General features: G+C 41.7%; 1 protein-coding gene across 1 annotated transcript in view; it reads right to left on the bottom strand.

The window, feature by feature from the left end:
• Positions 1-2,947: 2,947 nt before the first annotated feature.
• Positions 2,948-16,411, bottom strand: part of LOC309560432 (granzyme A-like) — a 52,760-nt gene continuing 39,296 nt past the window's right edge. Inside the window, exons 4-5 of the mRNA XM_082264067.1 lie at positions 15,159-15,419; positions 2,948-3,156 (exon numbers count right to left, since the gene is read on the bottom strand). Of these exons, the coding sequence (XP_082120193.1) occupies positions 2,971-3,156; positions 15,159-15,419 (447 nt within the window). The 3' untranslated portion in view covers positions 2,948-2,970. The remainder of the gene's footprint in view (positions 3,157-15,158; positions 15,420-16,411) is intronic.

Raw genomic sequence — 16,411 nt, 5'->3', positions numbered from 1 at the left:
TATTTTTAGTCCGTAAAAAAAATTCGTATGGGTTTACAACCTCGTTAAGCCTGGTCTGAAGTTATTCAAAGGGTTGCATATTGGTTCTTGTGTATCAAAAGAACTTGAAGCAAAGCACTACAGCAGGTCTACTCGGCAAGTCAAGCAAGAAGAGTAATTCAGTTGCTATGTTTAATCAAGTACTAGATCAAGTTACAACACAGCCAGTCATGAAGCAAAGTACCTGAGACAAGTGATGGGTCCTCTAGTAGCGAGGGTTCGGTGATTTTGCTCCCTCCCCAGCGATCGGTCTCCCATCACAACCGGAGCAGAACCCGCGTTAGAGACTTTTACCTGGTCTCATGATATGAGAAGGAAGGCTAATAAATGTAGAGAGGAAAGGATCTACTCCTTAACAACCCCAGTGGGTGGGGCAAAATGCATCAGGGTGTGTGGTGTGGTGGAAACATGTAGGCTGAGACCGTACTTTATCGTTTATTCACCTGGGCTGGTCGGGAGTATCCATGATCCTTTCCTCTTTACATTTATTAACCCATTGGATTGGTATTAGGATGAGCCTGCACCACATGTTCTGGTACACAGGGATATGCTTTCACCTCTACTTTGATTTGCCAAAAGCAATCAAACAGGTCGCAACGAGAAGGAAGGCGTTCACAAGTGCACGCATGAGGTCAATTATAAGTGAATAGTGGGATCCCATTCTGTTACTGGTGTGAGGTAATAGAAGTATGCTGGACTGGTGGAAAGTGTGCGGGCTCAAAAGTGTCCCTCCTAATTGCAAAACACAAGTTAAAATTTGTAGTAACATGGGACAGCACTTTTTAGAGGAACACTGTATTTTTTATAACTGCACACAGTGTTACAGCTCATCTCTAAGCCAGGGAACCGGCATAATGTTTAATTTTCACATGACCACAATCCTCACCTTGTCCCGGGCATTGGTGAGTACATGCACGATGAAGGTTACCTCCAAGTGCAGGGCGCATAAACTCACCCACATGGTGTTCCAATTGAAGTTATGCAGTCATCAAATAATCTGTATAGGTGTTTATACTTTTATATACAAATGAATAGCACAAAATTAAATATTTTGCTTGGTCGGGAGTAACCATGATCCTTTCCTCTTTACATTTACTAACCCCCTGGATTGGTATTAGGACGAGCCTGCACCCCATGTTCTGGGACACGGATATGCTTTTACCTCTACTTTGAGTGGCGCCAAAAGCAATCAAACAGGTCGCAACGAGGAGGAAGGAGTTAACAAGTACACACATGAGGTCCGTGCTAAGTGAACGGTGGGATCCCATTCTGTTACTGGGAGTGAGGTATGGTGGGATATATAAATTCATATACAAATTGATAACACCAAATTAAATAATTTGCTTCAAATAAATGTATGCTTTATTAAGGTATAGTCATATTTTTATCATTAGCAAAGAGAAAGGTAAAGAATAATATCAGCACAAATAGTATATAGATGATAATCTGCAGTTTTTTGCTTTGCAATAGAGTTTAAAAAGCAATGATTACTAATAAGAGTGTATAAATGACAAAGGATTACCTAAAGTAACAGGCAATAACAGAAGCTGCTAATTCCAATAATGGAGCACTGGATGCCTAATTGGCCAATGACAAGGCTCAGGCACAGTCATGGGTGTGGAAGAGAGACCTTACCCTATGTAAACCCTGGCAAGACTAATAGAGCACACATTGGGCTTCTTTAATTTTATTTTTGTGGACGAAGGACGATCTACATAAAAATGAACTTAAGATTTATTCAGCTAAATGCATTCCAGATGCATCAAAACAGGTGTGCAAGTTTTATAGTTCATTTTCTGTAGGAAAAAAACACATTATGAGTAGAAAAGCCTGTGTAATGCCAGCATGCTGTAGAGAAGGAAACTTGCTCACTTAATAAAAGCAGTGGTTACTCTAGGCCTGACCTAGAGCTCTCCAATCAGCAGGGAGCATACAATTTTCTGATTGCAGAGTGGGTGTGTCAGATCCATGTAGGGAGACCACTGCTTCCACACAAAGAACAAGGGTCCTTCTCTCCAGTATGCTGACAGGGGACAGGATTTTCGTCTCAGGCTGTGGTTTTACAGTTGCTAAAGAAAAGGAAAACCTAAAATGTTCCTTGCACAGCTTTTGTTGTGTTGCACCTGGAATGTAAAGGAAAAAGGGGGGAGGATTGGTTTCAAGGCCCCCCTTTTCCTCATGGGATTGTGGAGGCAGCAGTTTTAAGCTCCCCAGGGAGTTATGTGAGGTACTAAGCAAGGGGAGTCAGGTGACCCCAGGAATATTCCAGAATCTGGGAAAGGTGCACAGGGATTGGTTCCTTGGGTCACCTGATCCTTGGAATTTTCTGAAATCCCTGGGATACCTTATAAAAAGGGGCTCTTGGAATAAGAGTTTGCCAGTCAGGAGAAGAATTCAACCAGGACAGCTCCCTGCCCCCCCCCCCCCCATCCCTCGTCGCGTCTTGTTATGTGGTGGGACCTATCCCTAATAAAGGATAAGGGATAATTGATAACCTTCGTTTAAAGGAAAGGATGTTAGGCTCGAGCCGTAGTGGCTGGGTTTCGGTATTTGTGATTTGATATTTGTGAAATTGATATTCAGTAAGATTTTTGAAATGATTTATTTGTAAAGTTGATTTAACCAACAAAAAAACGGCGGCCATGATTTATCCAAATAAGTAGTGATAGCGTGGTTATTTAATTCTTTAGTAACTTGCCTCCTACAATACCCATGGATTTAGCTAATTCATACAGAATGTTAACTCTGATTTATGAAAACTGGCTTGCCTACCAATGCCAATCAGATTCCAATTTTTCAGAGACACCAAGAATCTCAACTTACAACAGGACTCATTTTTGGAAACTAACAGAAAGAAACAACTATATCTAGCAGTTTGGCTCTTAATTAATTAATAAATGAAATATCATTGGCAACAGGTCCAGCTTTCTGCTAGTATTTTCTTTTTGCTCTACCCTTTAATGTTGTGTAACGAATTGTTTCCTGAATCCATGAGACATATGTCTTGGTCAGTCGAGTGAACACATTGGAGGTCCCTGGGGTTCCGCATGGCATATATCCAAAGGAATTCACACCTCGGAAAACATTGTCACAGATTAAAGGACTACCCGAATCTCCCTGGGGAAACATTAAACATTAAGCTGTAAGTTTGGAACAAAACATGACAAATTAAAACAGGCTAACAAAGTGCATCGGTCATAAATAAACATCTCTGAAGACCATATTTATCAGCAGATGAAATACAGTCTACAGTAAGAGTAACTTTCCTGATGTAATTACAAATGTAATCAACAGACCTCCATTGTCAGGCCTCCTATACATACAGTGCATCCGGAAAGTATTCACAGCGCTTCACTTTTTCCACATTTTTTATGTTACAGCCTTATTCCAAATTGGATTCAATTCACTATTTTCCTCAAAATTCTACAAACAATACCCCGTAATGACAATGTGAAAGAAGTTTCTTTCAAAATATTTGCACATTTATTACAAATAAAAAAATAAAAAATAACATACACATAAGTATTCACAGCCTTTGCCATGAAATTAAAATTGAGCTCAGGAGCATCCTGTTTTCACTGATCATCCTTGAGATGTTTCAACAACTTGATTAGAGTCCACCTGTGGTAAATTCAGTTGATTGGACATGATTTGGAAAGCTACACACCTGTCTATATAAGGTCCAACAGTTAGCAGTTCATGCCAGAGCACAAACCAAGCCATGAAGTCCAAGGAATTGTCTATAGAACTCCGAGACAGGATTGTATGGAGGCACAGATCTGGGGAAGGGTACAGAAACATTTCAGCAGCATTGAAGGTCCCAATGAGCACAGTGGCCTCCATCATCCCTAAATGGAAGAAGTTTAGAACCACCACGACTCTTCCTAGAGCAGGCTGCCTGGCCAAATTGAGTGATTGGGGGAGAAGGACCTTAGTCAGTGAGGTGACCAAGAACCAGATGGTCACTCTGACAGAGCTCCAGCATTTCTTTGTGGAGAGAGGAGAACCTTCAGGAAGAACAGCCATCTTTGCAACACTCCTCCAATCAGGCCTATTTGGTAGAGTGGCCAGACAGGAGCCACTTCTTAGTAAAAGGCACATGACAGCCCACCAGTTTGCCAAAAGGCACCTGAAGGACTCTCAGACCATCAGAAACAAAATTCTCTCGTCTGATGAAACAATCTCTTTGGCCTGAATGGCAAGCATCATGTCTGGAGGAAACCATGCACCGCTCATCACCTGGCCAAAACCATCCCTACAGTGAAGCATGGTGGTGACAGCATCATGCTGTGGGGATGTTTTTCAGCAGCAGAAGCTGGGAGACTAGTCAGGATCGAGGGAAAGATGAATGCAGCAGTGTACAGAGACATCCTTGATGAAAACCTGCACCAGAGCGTTCTGGACCTCAGACTGGGGCGAAGGTTCATCTTTCAACAGGACAATGACCCTAAGCAAAAAGCTAAGATAACAAAGGAGTCATTACGGGCAACTCTGTGAATGTCCTTGAGTGGCCCAGCCAGAGCCCAGACTTGAACCGGAATGAACATCTCTGGAGAGATCTGAAAATGGCTGTGCATAGACACTGCCCATCTAACCTGATGGAGCTTTAGAGGTCCTGTATAGAAGAATGGGAGAAACTGCCAAAAACTAGGTGTGCCAAGCTTGTAACTTCATACTCAAAAAGACTTGAGGCTGTAATTGGTGCCAAAGGTGCTTTAACATAGTATTGAACAAAAGCTGTGAATACTTATGTACATGGGATTTTTTAGGTTTTTTATTTTTAATATATTTGCAAAGATTTCAAACAAACTTCTTTCATGTTGTCATTATGGGGTATTGTTTGTAGAATTTTGAGGAAAATAATGAATTTAATCAATTTTGGAATAAGGCTGTAACATAACAAAATGTGGAAAAAGTGAAGCACAGTGACTACTTTCTGGATGCACTGTAGGTATACTTAGGCATACACCCTTGTTAGGACTGTGTCTTGCCTGCATGGGATGCTCAGATGTTCTGTACATCCATGTTTAGGCAGTCCTATTCATGCCAATTGGGAAACAGCAGCTGCATGACACGTACCCACACTCACATGGCTGCCAAATTGGGAGCAGTGGCTGTGTCTGTGCAGCTGCTGCATTCCAATAGACACAAATTGGACTGCCTACACACAGATGCACGGTAGACATGTGCATGACGAAAAAAATGTTGTTTCATTTCGTTTACATTCCTTAATCTAGTTATTTTGTTTAGTTAAATTCCCTTGATTTGTACTTGGGATTTGTATTCGGAAATACATTTTATGTCTTTTTCAAATTTTCTTCGAATTTACACATTTTTTTGATTCTAAATGTTCGAATTGATAAAATTTAGATTTTCTTTTCGATTTAAATGTGACCAAACAAAAGAAAAATCTTCATCAAATGATAAATCATCTTTGGCTTAACAAAAACAGCATTATTTCGAAATGGTACTCTAATAACACACACGGTCTTTGATTTCAGAAAAAAGTTTACAGTTCGAATTTGACTGTAATTCAATGTAAAATTTGATTCGGATTTCAATTAGAATTTCCAAAATTAGGATGAATTTTGTTTTGTTAATCGGGGCATTCGATAAACTTCGTTTATACTGCAATTCAGGTATTCGGATATATCCGAATCTCTGAAAAACGAAAAATTTGTCAAAATATTTATTTGGAACTAAATGAACCGCACAAGTCTAATGCATAGAACACTTGTGCATCCCATGCAGGCAAGACACTGACCTCGTAAGGGTGTATGCCTAAGTACGCCCATGCGAATGAGGCCCCACTGTTTAATTGGTGACCTCAGAAGCCAAGATTAAAGTGAAGCAGAATTTTCATGCAGTCCCGGTAAGTGAAATTTACTTTTTTCAGTGGGTCTTGAAAAATATGCTCTCCCCCCCCATGACAGTAGCACATAAATAAAATCTACATAAAAATTATTATAAAGGAAATCTATGGTCACAGCATACACTGTTATTTTTTTACACCAGCATTGTAATAGTAATACAAACAATAGTTACAGTATATTTGACAATCCAATGTAAACTTATTTGAAAAATCTCTATGTTGTAAGTGCTGCCTATCTGCCAGCCATCTTTCCACAACTTTCTGGATTCCCTGCAAGCTCTGCAGCTTCTCCTCTGCTGTTTACATTAAATGTCTAAGGACTATACATCCCATGGTGCCTTGCTGCCTGGAAGTGGTGATTCTTGTACTGACTCCGCTTCCTGAAGCTCTTCTCAGCACCTCTGTAGTTCAGAAGGAAGGCAATGAGAATTCTGTGGCACAGCAGTGCCAATTATCAAGGCATAGTGAATACTTATCACAGAATTCTAGGAAGTACGTGTGGGGATCTTTACAAAGTAAGGGTACAAACTTTCAAGATTATTTAGAGTAACAGGTGTAGGCATGAAATAATTGAAATTCAATTTGGAAATTATTATATGATTTTACAGTTTAACCACTTTAATGTGGTTGTAAAGTCTTGTTTTTAAACAAAATAAAAAAATAACAAACATGTTATACTTACCTCCCCGGTGCAGTTGGTTTTGCACAGAGCAGCCCAGATCCTCCTCTTCTCGGGTCCCTTGTTGCTGCTCCTGGCCCCTCCCTCCTATCGAGTGCCCCCACAGCAGGCAGCTTGCTATGGGGGCACTCGAGCTGAGCTGCAGCTCCATGTATCCATTCAGATGCAGAGCTGTCATTCGGCCACACCCCTCTCTCAAATGACTGGTTATCTGACTCTGATTATCAGCCGCGGGAGCCAATGGCTAAACAGGAATGTGAGTCCCAGACGGCCGAGGAACTCGTAGACATCCCTGGACAGAAATTTGACTCAGATAAGTATTAAGGGGGTGCTGGGGAGGCTGCTACGCCCAGAAGGTTTTTTATCTTAATGCATTAAGATAAAAAAACCTTCAGCATTTTTAACTCCTTTAACTGCTTCCTGACCACCCGCCACCTTTTTACTGCGGCAGGGTGGCTCTCCTGCACAAACTTACGTAGACCTACGTCGGTTGTGTGCGGGAAGCTAGGGGGCGAGCGCGTGCCACCGGTGGCAGGCTCCCGCCCCCACTCAGCTACAGGGAAGCCGATACACGGGTCAGGTGGCTCCGATTGCCACCTGACACCCGCGATCGTTTCCTGCTGAGAGAGAACGGTCAGCTTTTGTAAATACAGCTGACCGTTCTTCTCCCTGGAATGATCATAGAGCCCATGTGATCCTTCTATATAGGATCGCAGGTCTCTGTGGTCATTTCAGAAGCCACGCCCCCCCCACAGTTAGAATCACTCTCCTAGGCTCACATTTAACCCCTTGATTACCCACAGGGTTAACCCCTTCCCTGCCAATGGCATTATTACAGTAACAGTGCATATTTTTAGCACTGATTACTGTAGTAATGTTACTGGTACCCCCAAAAGTGTCAAAAATGTCAGTTAGGGGTCCGATCTGTCCGCCGCAATGTCGCAGTCCCGCAAAAAATCGCAGATCACCGCCACTACTAGTAAAAAAAAAAACAATAAAAATGACATAAATCTTTCCCATAGTTAGAAGACACAATGACTTTAGTGCAAACCAATCAAAATATGCTTATTATTACTTTAATAATAATTTTATTTATCTATTTATGCAGGACCCTTATGGTCTTACTAATAATTTTGAAATCTTGAAATTATCTACCTGTAAATACTCTTAGTATAGAGGGTCTTTTAGTAATGTTTTTTCAGCGATGGTATTTCATTGTATTTTTAACCCCTTGGCACCGGGCCCTCCCGGTCCTTTAAGGGGTTTCAGATGCTTGGAGGCAGGTCAGGAAGCCGGCTGCCATGTCCTTAACAACGAATGAGTCATCAGCTGTCAGTGGGCTTCCCCGCTGACAGCTGAGTGTAAAAGAATAATTGAGTGTTAAATAAAAATTGTGGACATTTTTTTTCTTTTTGTACATCACGGGACACAGAGCCATAAATCATATGGTTATATAGCCACCTACAGGTGAAGGACACTGGCAACCAATTAGAAAGGATGACCCCCTATATAACCCCTCCCACACAGGAAGTACCTCAGTTTTTTCGCCAGTGTCTATAGGTGATGGTCACCATGGAGAATCTCTCCACATATTCTTCAAAGAAGAAGAAAGAACTTTCCGTATGCAGTCAATTCGTTCAGTCAATGCCTCTCTGCAGGGAGAGGAATTTCTAGCATCCATAGACATCGAGGATGCAAATCTTTACATGCCTATATTCCAGGCTCATTAAGGGCTTCTACGCTTTGTAGTAGAAAACTGTCATTTTCAGTTTGTGGCCCTACCCTTCGGGTTAGCTACGGCTCCAAGAGTGTTCACAAAGATCCTAGCTCCAGTTGTTCTAAGGTCCTGAGGGATATCTGTAATAGGATATCTGGACAATCTATTACTTATAGATTGATTGGCTTTGGCTCTAAGCCAAAATGTCCTCCAGACAGTACAGTTCCTAGAATGTCTGGGTTGGATTCTGAACTTGGCAAAGTAAGCATTACAGCCGGTCCAGCGTCTAGAATATCTGGGTTTCCTTGTGGACACAGTAAAGGCAAAGGTATTCTTGCCAACAAGAAAGGTCACAGACCTGAAGGATCTGGTTCAGTCCGTAGTAAGGCTGAGATATCCTTCTGTACCTCTTTGATTGAAGTTATTGGGAAAAATTGTGTCCGCATTCGAGGCAATTCCCTATGCTCAATTCCATGCCAGACCCTTGCAGAACAACATTCTGTCTACATGGACCAGAAAGAATCAGTCTCTGGACTGGTCTATGTCTCTGGTACCAAGAGAACGTCAGAGTCTGAATTGGTGGTTGGTGTCCAGAAATCTGGAGAAATGGAAAATCCTTTCTTCCAGTAACCTGGAAGGTGATGACTACAGATGCCAGTCTCCCTGGCTGGGGAGCAGTTCTGGAGGAAGCCACTGTCCAGGGGAAATGGTCTTGGGTAGAGAAAGGTCTCCCTACCAACTGGAAATCCAAGCAGTCAGTCGTGCTTTGAAATACTGGACGCCCAGACTTTGGGGTCACCCTGTGCAATCCGACAATGCCATGGCTGTGGCTTATATCAACCATCAAGGAGGCACAAAGAGTCAGTCAGCCAAGAAAGAGGTGTATATGATCCTGTCCTGGGCAGAGAAGTTTGTGCCATGCCTGACAGCAGTTTTTTTTTCCAGGAATTGAGACCTGGGAGGCAGATTTTATGAGCCGTCAACAGCTGTTTCTAACATCCCAAGATTTTTCAATCAATCTGCTTACGCTGGGGGGTCCCAGACGTAGATCTGTTGGCATCCATGTTCAACAGCAAGTTGAAGAGATTTGTGTCCAGGACCAGGGATCCACTCACAGTCGGAATGGATGCTTTAGCGACTCCTTGGAAGGCATTTTCCCTGATTTATGCCTTTCCTCTGGTGCAGCTGATACCGTGTCTCTTGCGCAGGATCCAGCCAGAGGAGAAACCAGCAATCCTGGTAGCTCTGGCATGGCCGAGGAGGTTTGGTATGCACAAATCCAAAGGTTGGCAGTGACAAGGCCTTGTGCCCTTCCACTGCGTCCGGACCTACTCTCTCAAAGTCCGATATTCCACCCTGCTTTACAGTCTCTAAATTTGACAGCTTGGCTTTTGAAGCCTTAATATTGAAGGAACAGGGTGTATCTGACCCTGCAGTTTAGACCCTGATAAATGCTAGGAAACCAGTCTCCAGAGGCATTTATTACAGGTTCTGGAAATCCTACATTACCTGGTGTGAAGCCAGGAAATGGCATCCCCGCAAATAAATAATCGGGAGAATTCTAGCTTTCCTTCAAGCAGGGGTAGAATTGAAATTACCCTTGAGCGCTATTAAGGGGCAAATTTCGGTTTTCTTCCAAGAACCTATCACTTCTTATTCGTTGGTTCAGGCCTTCGTCCGGGGAATGTTACGTTTGCTTCCACCTGTGAAGCCACCATTATGTCCTTGGGATTTAAATTTGGTGCTGGCAGTTTTACAAAAACAGCCTTTTGAGCCCATTGGGCAGGTTACCCTGGTTCTTCTGACCAGGAAACTGGTGTTTTTGATTGTGATAAGTTCGGCTAGAAGGGTATCAGAACTAGCAGCTCTTTCATGTAAAGAGCCATTCTTGATTTTTCATCAAGATAGGGTGATTCTATGTCCACACCCAGGTTTTTGACCAAGGTGGTGTCCACTTTTCATTTGAATCAGGACATACTACCTTCCTTTTTTCTAGATCCTCACTCAGACGAGGAAAAGTTATTGCATTCTCTTGATGTAATGTATGCAGTTAAGTTTTACTTGGAATGATCAGCTCAAATTCGTAAGACCGATCTCTTGTTTGTGCTGCCAGAAGGGCCCAGGAATGGGATGGCAGCATCTAAGTCTATGATTTTTCATTGGATTTGCCAGGTTATTATCCAGGCATATGATTTAGAAGGGAAGGTTCCACCTTTTCCTGTAAAGGCACATCCTACCAGAGGAGTAGGTGCCTCTTGGGCACTTTACCATCAAGCCTCTGGCTCAGATTTGCAAGGCCACGACCTGGTCATCGGTGCATATGTTCACTCGTTTCTATCGAGTGAATGTTGGGACCCAGGAGGAATCTGCATTTGGCTGCAGTGTTCTGCAGGCAGCGCTGTAGTCCTTTTTGTGGTCTGATGGTGGTATTTTTGGTGTCTCCCTCCCCTCACATGCATTGCTTGGGACATCCCATATTTCATGATTTATGGCTCTGTGTCCGGTGATGTACAAAAAGAAAAATTGATTTTTACTACATACTTACCTGTAAAATCAATTTCTTGAAGTACATCATGGGACACAGAGGTCCCTCCCCTCTTTTATGGGGCCCTACTCATTCACCAAAAAGTGTCAAAAATAAAGACATGAGCCAAATTTTGACAATTCCTTTATTGAAAAAAATAAAAAAATGATGTCCCCCGATGTAGATCCATCATTGATCATGACATCCACCCACCCAGCATGCACCGGTCGGTGACGTCACAAGGGGCGGGGCCACCAGGGGACGTCACCAGGTGGCCCTGTCCCTTACCTATTTAAGTATTGTCAGATGGAGGAGCAGGCATTCAGCGGTCAGCCTTCCTTGCAAGCAGAGCATTTTTTTTTGGAGTTCGACGGTGCAGCAGGCAGCGTGATTGATGATGAATCTACATCGGGGGGACATTGTATTTTTCTTTTTAATTTTTTAAATAAAGGAATTGTCAAAAACTGGCTCATGTCTTTATTTTTTACACTTTTTTGGGGAATGAGTAGGGCTACATTGTACCCCTACTCATTCACATGGGGGGGATCTGGGGGCCCCTTTGTTAAAAGGGGCTTCAAGATTCCGATAAGGCCCCTGCCCGCAGACCCCACAACCACCGCCCAGGGTTGTCGGGAAGAGGCCCCTGTCCCCATCAACATGGGACAAAGTCCTTTGGGGGTGGTCAGAAATTTCAGTTTTTGCAGCAGGTTCTATGCACACTACAGACATGCCATTTTACAGGCAGACTAAGGGGACCCCCCCAGGCACTATATTTAAAATAATTTTTCACTTTTTATTGTTTCACTTTAATCAATAAAATCACTGCTCCTGTTAAACCGATCTTTTTTGCATTGATATATGTCCCCCAGGGAAGTACCTAGGGCCCCATACCCTTTTTATGGCCAATAACTTGCATATAAGCCTTCAAAATGAGGACTTTTGATTTTTCATGTTAGGGTCCCATAGATTAATAAAGTTTGCTGCTCGGGCCGATTTTTTTCACTGCTCAGGCCGATTTTTTCGGAAGTGCGAATCGAACAGTGGGTTGCTCGTCCCATCACTAGTCAGTGTGCTCTGACCAATCACAGCTAATCACAACAAAACAAACTGAAGGAGTCAACATAATTCAGTAAAATGCTTGCATATAGCAATGTATTGAACTGTTATTAAAAAAAAAATACTGATCACTTCCCCAGAGAACTACAATGTTACTATGGTAACATTACATTGCTCTGGTCAAAGTGTGTTTAAAAAATAAAATTGTAAAAAAAATATATGTATATATATATATATATATATATATATATATATATATAAAAGTAAATAAAAAAAAACAAATTACAATTATTATTCTTTTTCCGTACTGTTACCAGTCAGTGTTCCCGATCACTGCCAACACTTGTTATATGATGTATTACACTGGTGACAGTATGCAAAAAAAAAATATTTAATTTCTTCATTTTCCAAAAACTTATGAGAAAAAATTACAACTTCAAAAAACTTGACATGCCTCTTACTAAATTTGTTGGACTGTCTGGTTTCTGAAAAGAGGTAATTTGGGTGATATTTGTACTGTCCTGACATTTTTGGGCCTCAAGAAACTAGATAGTCCATCAGTATATCAGGATTGATCAATTTTCAGATATACACCATAGTTTGTAGACTATAACTTTCCTACAGACTAAATAATATACACTGATTTGGGTTATTTTCCCCAAAGAAATGTAGCAGAATACATTTTGACCTCAATTTATGAAGAAAGATTATTTTTAGCAAAAAATAAAAAACCTATTTAAACGCCACCAAAATAAAGCTTTATAATGATAAAAGTTTAGTTTGAGTACAGTGTTGCATGACCGCGCAATTGTCATTTAATGTGCAACAGCACTAAAAGCTGAAAATTGGCCTGGGCAGGAAGGGGGTAAAAGTGCCCGGTATTGAAGTAGTTAATAAAGTCAGTACTTTTATTCTACACTGAAAAGGCACTGCTTCTCTTCTCATTGATTTTACATTTAGACCGTATATACAGCCATGAGCAAAAAGTTTTGAGAATGACACAAATATAAATTTTCACAAAGTCTGCAGCTTCAGTGTATTTACATCTCTTTGTCAGATGTTACTATGGTATACTGAAGTAAAATTACAAGCATTTTATAAGTGTCAAAGGCTTTTGTTGACAATTACCTTAGGTTTATGCAAAGGGTCAATATTTGCAGTGTTGACCCTTCTTTTTCAAGACTTCTGCAATTCATCCTACCATGCTATCAATCAACTTCTGGGCCACATCCTGATTGACGGCAGCCAATTCTTGCATAATCAATGCTTGGAGTTTGTCAGAATTTTTTTTAGTTCACCCGCCTCTTGAGGAATAATCACAAGTTTACAATGGGATTAAGGTCTGGGGAGTTTCCTGGCCATGGACCCAACATTTCTATGTTTTGTTCCCTAAGCCACTTAGTTATCACGTTTGCCTTATGGCAAGGTACTCCATCCTGCTGGAAAAGGCATTGTTCATCACCAAAATGTTCTTGGATATTTGGAAGAAGTTGCTGTTTGAGGATGTTTTTGTACCATTTTTTATTCATGGTTGTGTTCTTGGGCAAAATTGTGAGTGAGCCCACTCCTTTGCCTGAGAAGCAACCCCACATTGGTCTTAGGATGCTTTACTGTTGGCATGATGCAGGAAGGATGGTAGTGCTTACCTTTTCTTCTCCGAACAAGGTTTTCTCCAGATGCCCCAAACTATCGTAAAGGGGATTCTTTAGAGAAAATTACTTTAACCCAGTCCTCAGCAGTCCAATCCCTGAAACTTTTGCAGAATATCAGTCTGTCCCTGAGGTTTTTCTTGGAGAGAAGTGTCTTCTTTGTTGCCATCCTCCAGATGTCTTTGCCTCACTGTGCATGGAGTTGAACTCACACCTGCCTGCTGCCATTCCTGAGCAAGATCTGGACTGGTGGTGCCCCAATCCTGTAGCTGAATCATTAGTAGGATAAGGTCCATGCACTTTCTGGACTTTCTTGGGTCCCCCGAAGCCTTCTTCACAAATGCAGTGGATGTTATGGGGGGAGGGGGGGGGGGCATTACATTTATTCTCATAGCAAAGAGGGACTTTACAATTAATTGCAATTCATCTGATCACTTTTCATAACATTCTGGAGTTTATGCAAATTGCCATCATAAAAACTAAGGTAGCAGACTTTGTTAAATAAAATAATTGTGTCATTCTCAAAACTTTTGGCCACAGCTGTACATGTTGCCATACCTTTCCTCCATTCCTCCATTTAAAAATTTTGTTGTAGCCGTCAAGGTGGTCCTTTGATTTCAACACATTTTAAAGTAATTTTTAACAGTTAAATGGCAACCACACCAACCTATAATTTGCCTTTGCAGCAAAGAGCACATGGAAGGGCAATGCACATCAAAACAAACAAACAAAAATTGCAAGCTCACTTAGTCCCGGTTCACACTAGGGCGACCTGTGAGGCGACCTGGTCGCCTCACAGGTCACCTCCCTCAGGGAAGCTGCGGACCCGTTCTAATAGGAGCGACACAAGTCGCTCCGACCTAGAAAAAGAGTCCGTAGCTTCTTTGGGGCGACCAGGAGGCGACCGCCATAGACTTCAATGTTATGAAGTCCGTGGCGGCCGCTCCGAGGTCGCGGTGCGAAGTAGCGTCGCCCCTATGTGAACGGGGCCTTACCAGTTAGCCTGGTAAAAGTGAGCTGGGATTTTTTGTTTGATTTCAAAGTGAAATCATATGCAATGCTTGACCTATATAGTCATTCTAGGTTAGTGATTTAAAGTGTTGAAGCCGTTAAACCCCCATGCCTGCTGGACAACGAGCATCTGCATAAGGAAATGCCAGCAATAGCAACCCATGTATCCCTTTAAGCTCAAGGTACCTTCAGTTGTTTCTTTCTGTGTGACCTGGAGTCGCCTAAACCTGGGAACACTATTCACTCCTAGGTCTGAACTTCAATTTAGCATCTGAACTCTGTTGTGGCTCCCATCTGTTCAGTAACCAATGGGAATATTCCCTTCTGCCCCTAGAAGAGTTCTACTGAAAAGCTTGAATATGGGAGGCATGGCAGCATTCTAAAATCCTCACCTTATATTGTCCTGACATTCTGCTGTTACTTTATTTCTTTGATAGTTCTTTAAAGAGAACCCATCATGGCTGGGCTGGTTACTCTCTGAGCATTACTCCCTTATTTACTTTGAGTCAATGCTTCCTATTAAGTATCTGGGGTCGGTGGAAGCCTGACCAGCCCGCATGCATTTTGTCATTGTAGGGAGGGGACCCCAAAAATAGGGATAATCCTCTTACCTTGCAAGTGTCTTGTCCTTTAGCACCCACATTAGTGCAGAGCATATCTGTTGTAATTGAATACTTTTTTTTCCAGGCTTTCTTGCATTCTTCTCTATCTAGTATTGTGATGTTGGTTTCCAATAGCGTGTCTGACAATTTTCCTGTTTCAGTTCTTCCCCATCCAGTTATCCTACATACTGTCTTTTTTTTAAGGTCTTCAAATGTCTCTGGTAATGGCAAGGTTTTGACAGCCTTTCCAAGCTTTGCCTTCTTGGATAGCTGGAAGGACATAAATTATATACATTTATTACACATACAGTATCTTTACATGTATTATATAGACACTGTCTAAAGGCACTGTCCATAGTAGGGAAATATGGAACTGTTGGCAATAAAATATACATGCTCTAAAATGTAACAAATTTTTTGGCTGAACAATTGAACATTAGATTATTGCTCTTAAGTCGAATCCTGAGGATAGAACTAATGCGCAAAAATTCTCGTATGACAAATGCTTTTTTTTTGTCGTTTAGTGTTTCTGATCATGCACAGTCTTTTGTATCTGATTTGTTTAGTATGAAAACCACACAAAAACAGTACAGATTAAGCAAAAATTGTTAGTTCTGTTCACATACGAGAAATATGTTGGAGTTTTTCCCTTTGGAAATTTTTGTTTTGGAAAGTCTGAATCAGATATCAAAAGTTGTGTACACATTATACGAAAAACAATCGTGCCTTATACAGACTTTTTTTTCCGATTTTTCTTATAGTACCCTTCTTTACTCTACGTTGATTGCTTGAGCATAAATTGTCATAATAACCACAAACTTTAGTATCATTCATGACTAATATTGCTATTAACAGCTATATTTAGTATTTTACCGTAGGGTCTAAAAGTGGTTTTAACATGCTAACTATTTCTCCATTGCTAATGGTAATGATAGTGCCAGAATTGGTTCAATAATGACACAGAATATTCTGGCTCCAATTTGTTATTTTCTTCCAAAACCATCTCCGTTGGACGGAGTCCGTTTTTCTCAGCGGGGGATCGAGCCGCCGATCCCCCGCTGAGCAGCAGGAGGACAGCTGTGTCTCCGCGCTGTGTGCAGAGACACAGCTGACAGTTCCCCATGCATCTCTATGGGGGAAGTCAGATGTCAACGGACCGTCAGTCCGTTCTCACCTGATCCCATCCGATCGGATCCGCTGGACGGATGGAAAATAGGGTTTCCATCCGTCCAGATTTGACGGATCGGATCGGGTCGGATGTC

Source organism: Pelophylax lessonae (assembly GCF_965119305.1).
Source record: "Pelophylax lessonae genome assembly, chromosome: 1".
Taxonomy (NCBI): domain Eukaryota; kingdom Metazoa; phylum Chordata; class Amphibia; order Anura; family Ranidae; genus Pelophylax; species Pelophylax lessonae.
The sequence above is the reverse complement of the archived record's forward strand: the minus strand, read 5'-3'. Positions and strand labels throughout refer to the sequence as shown.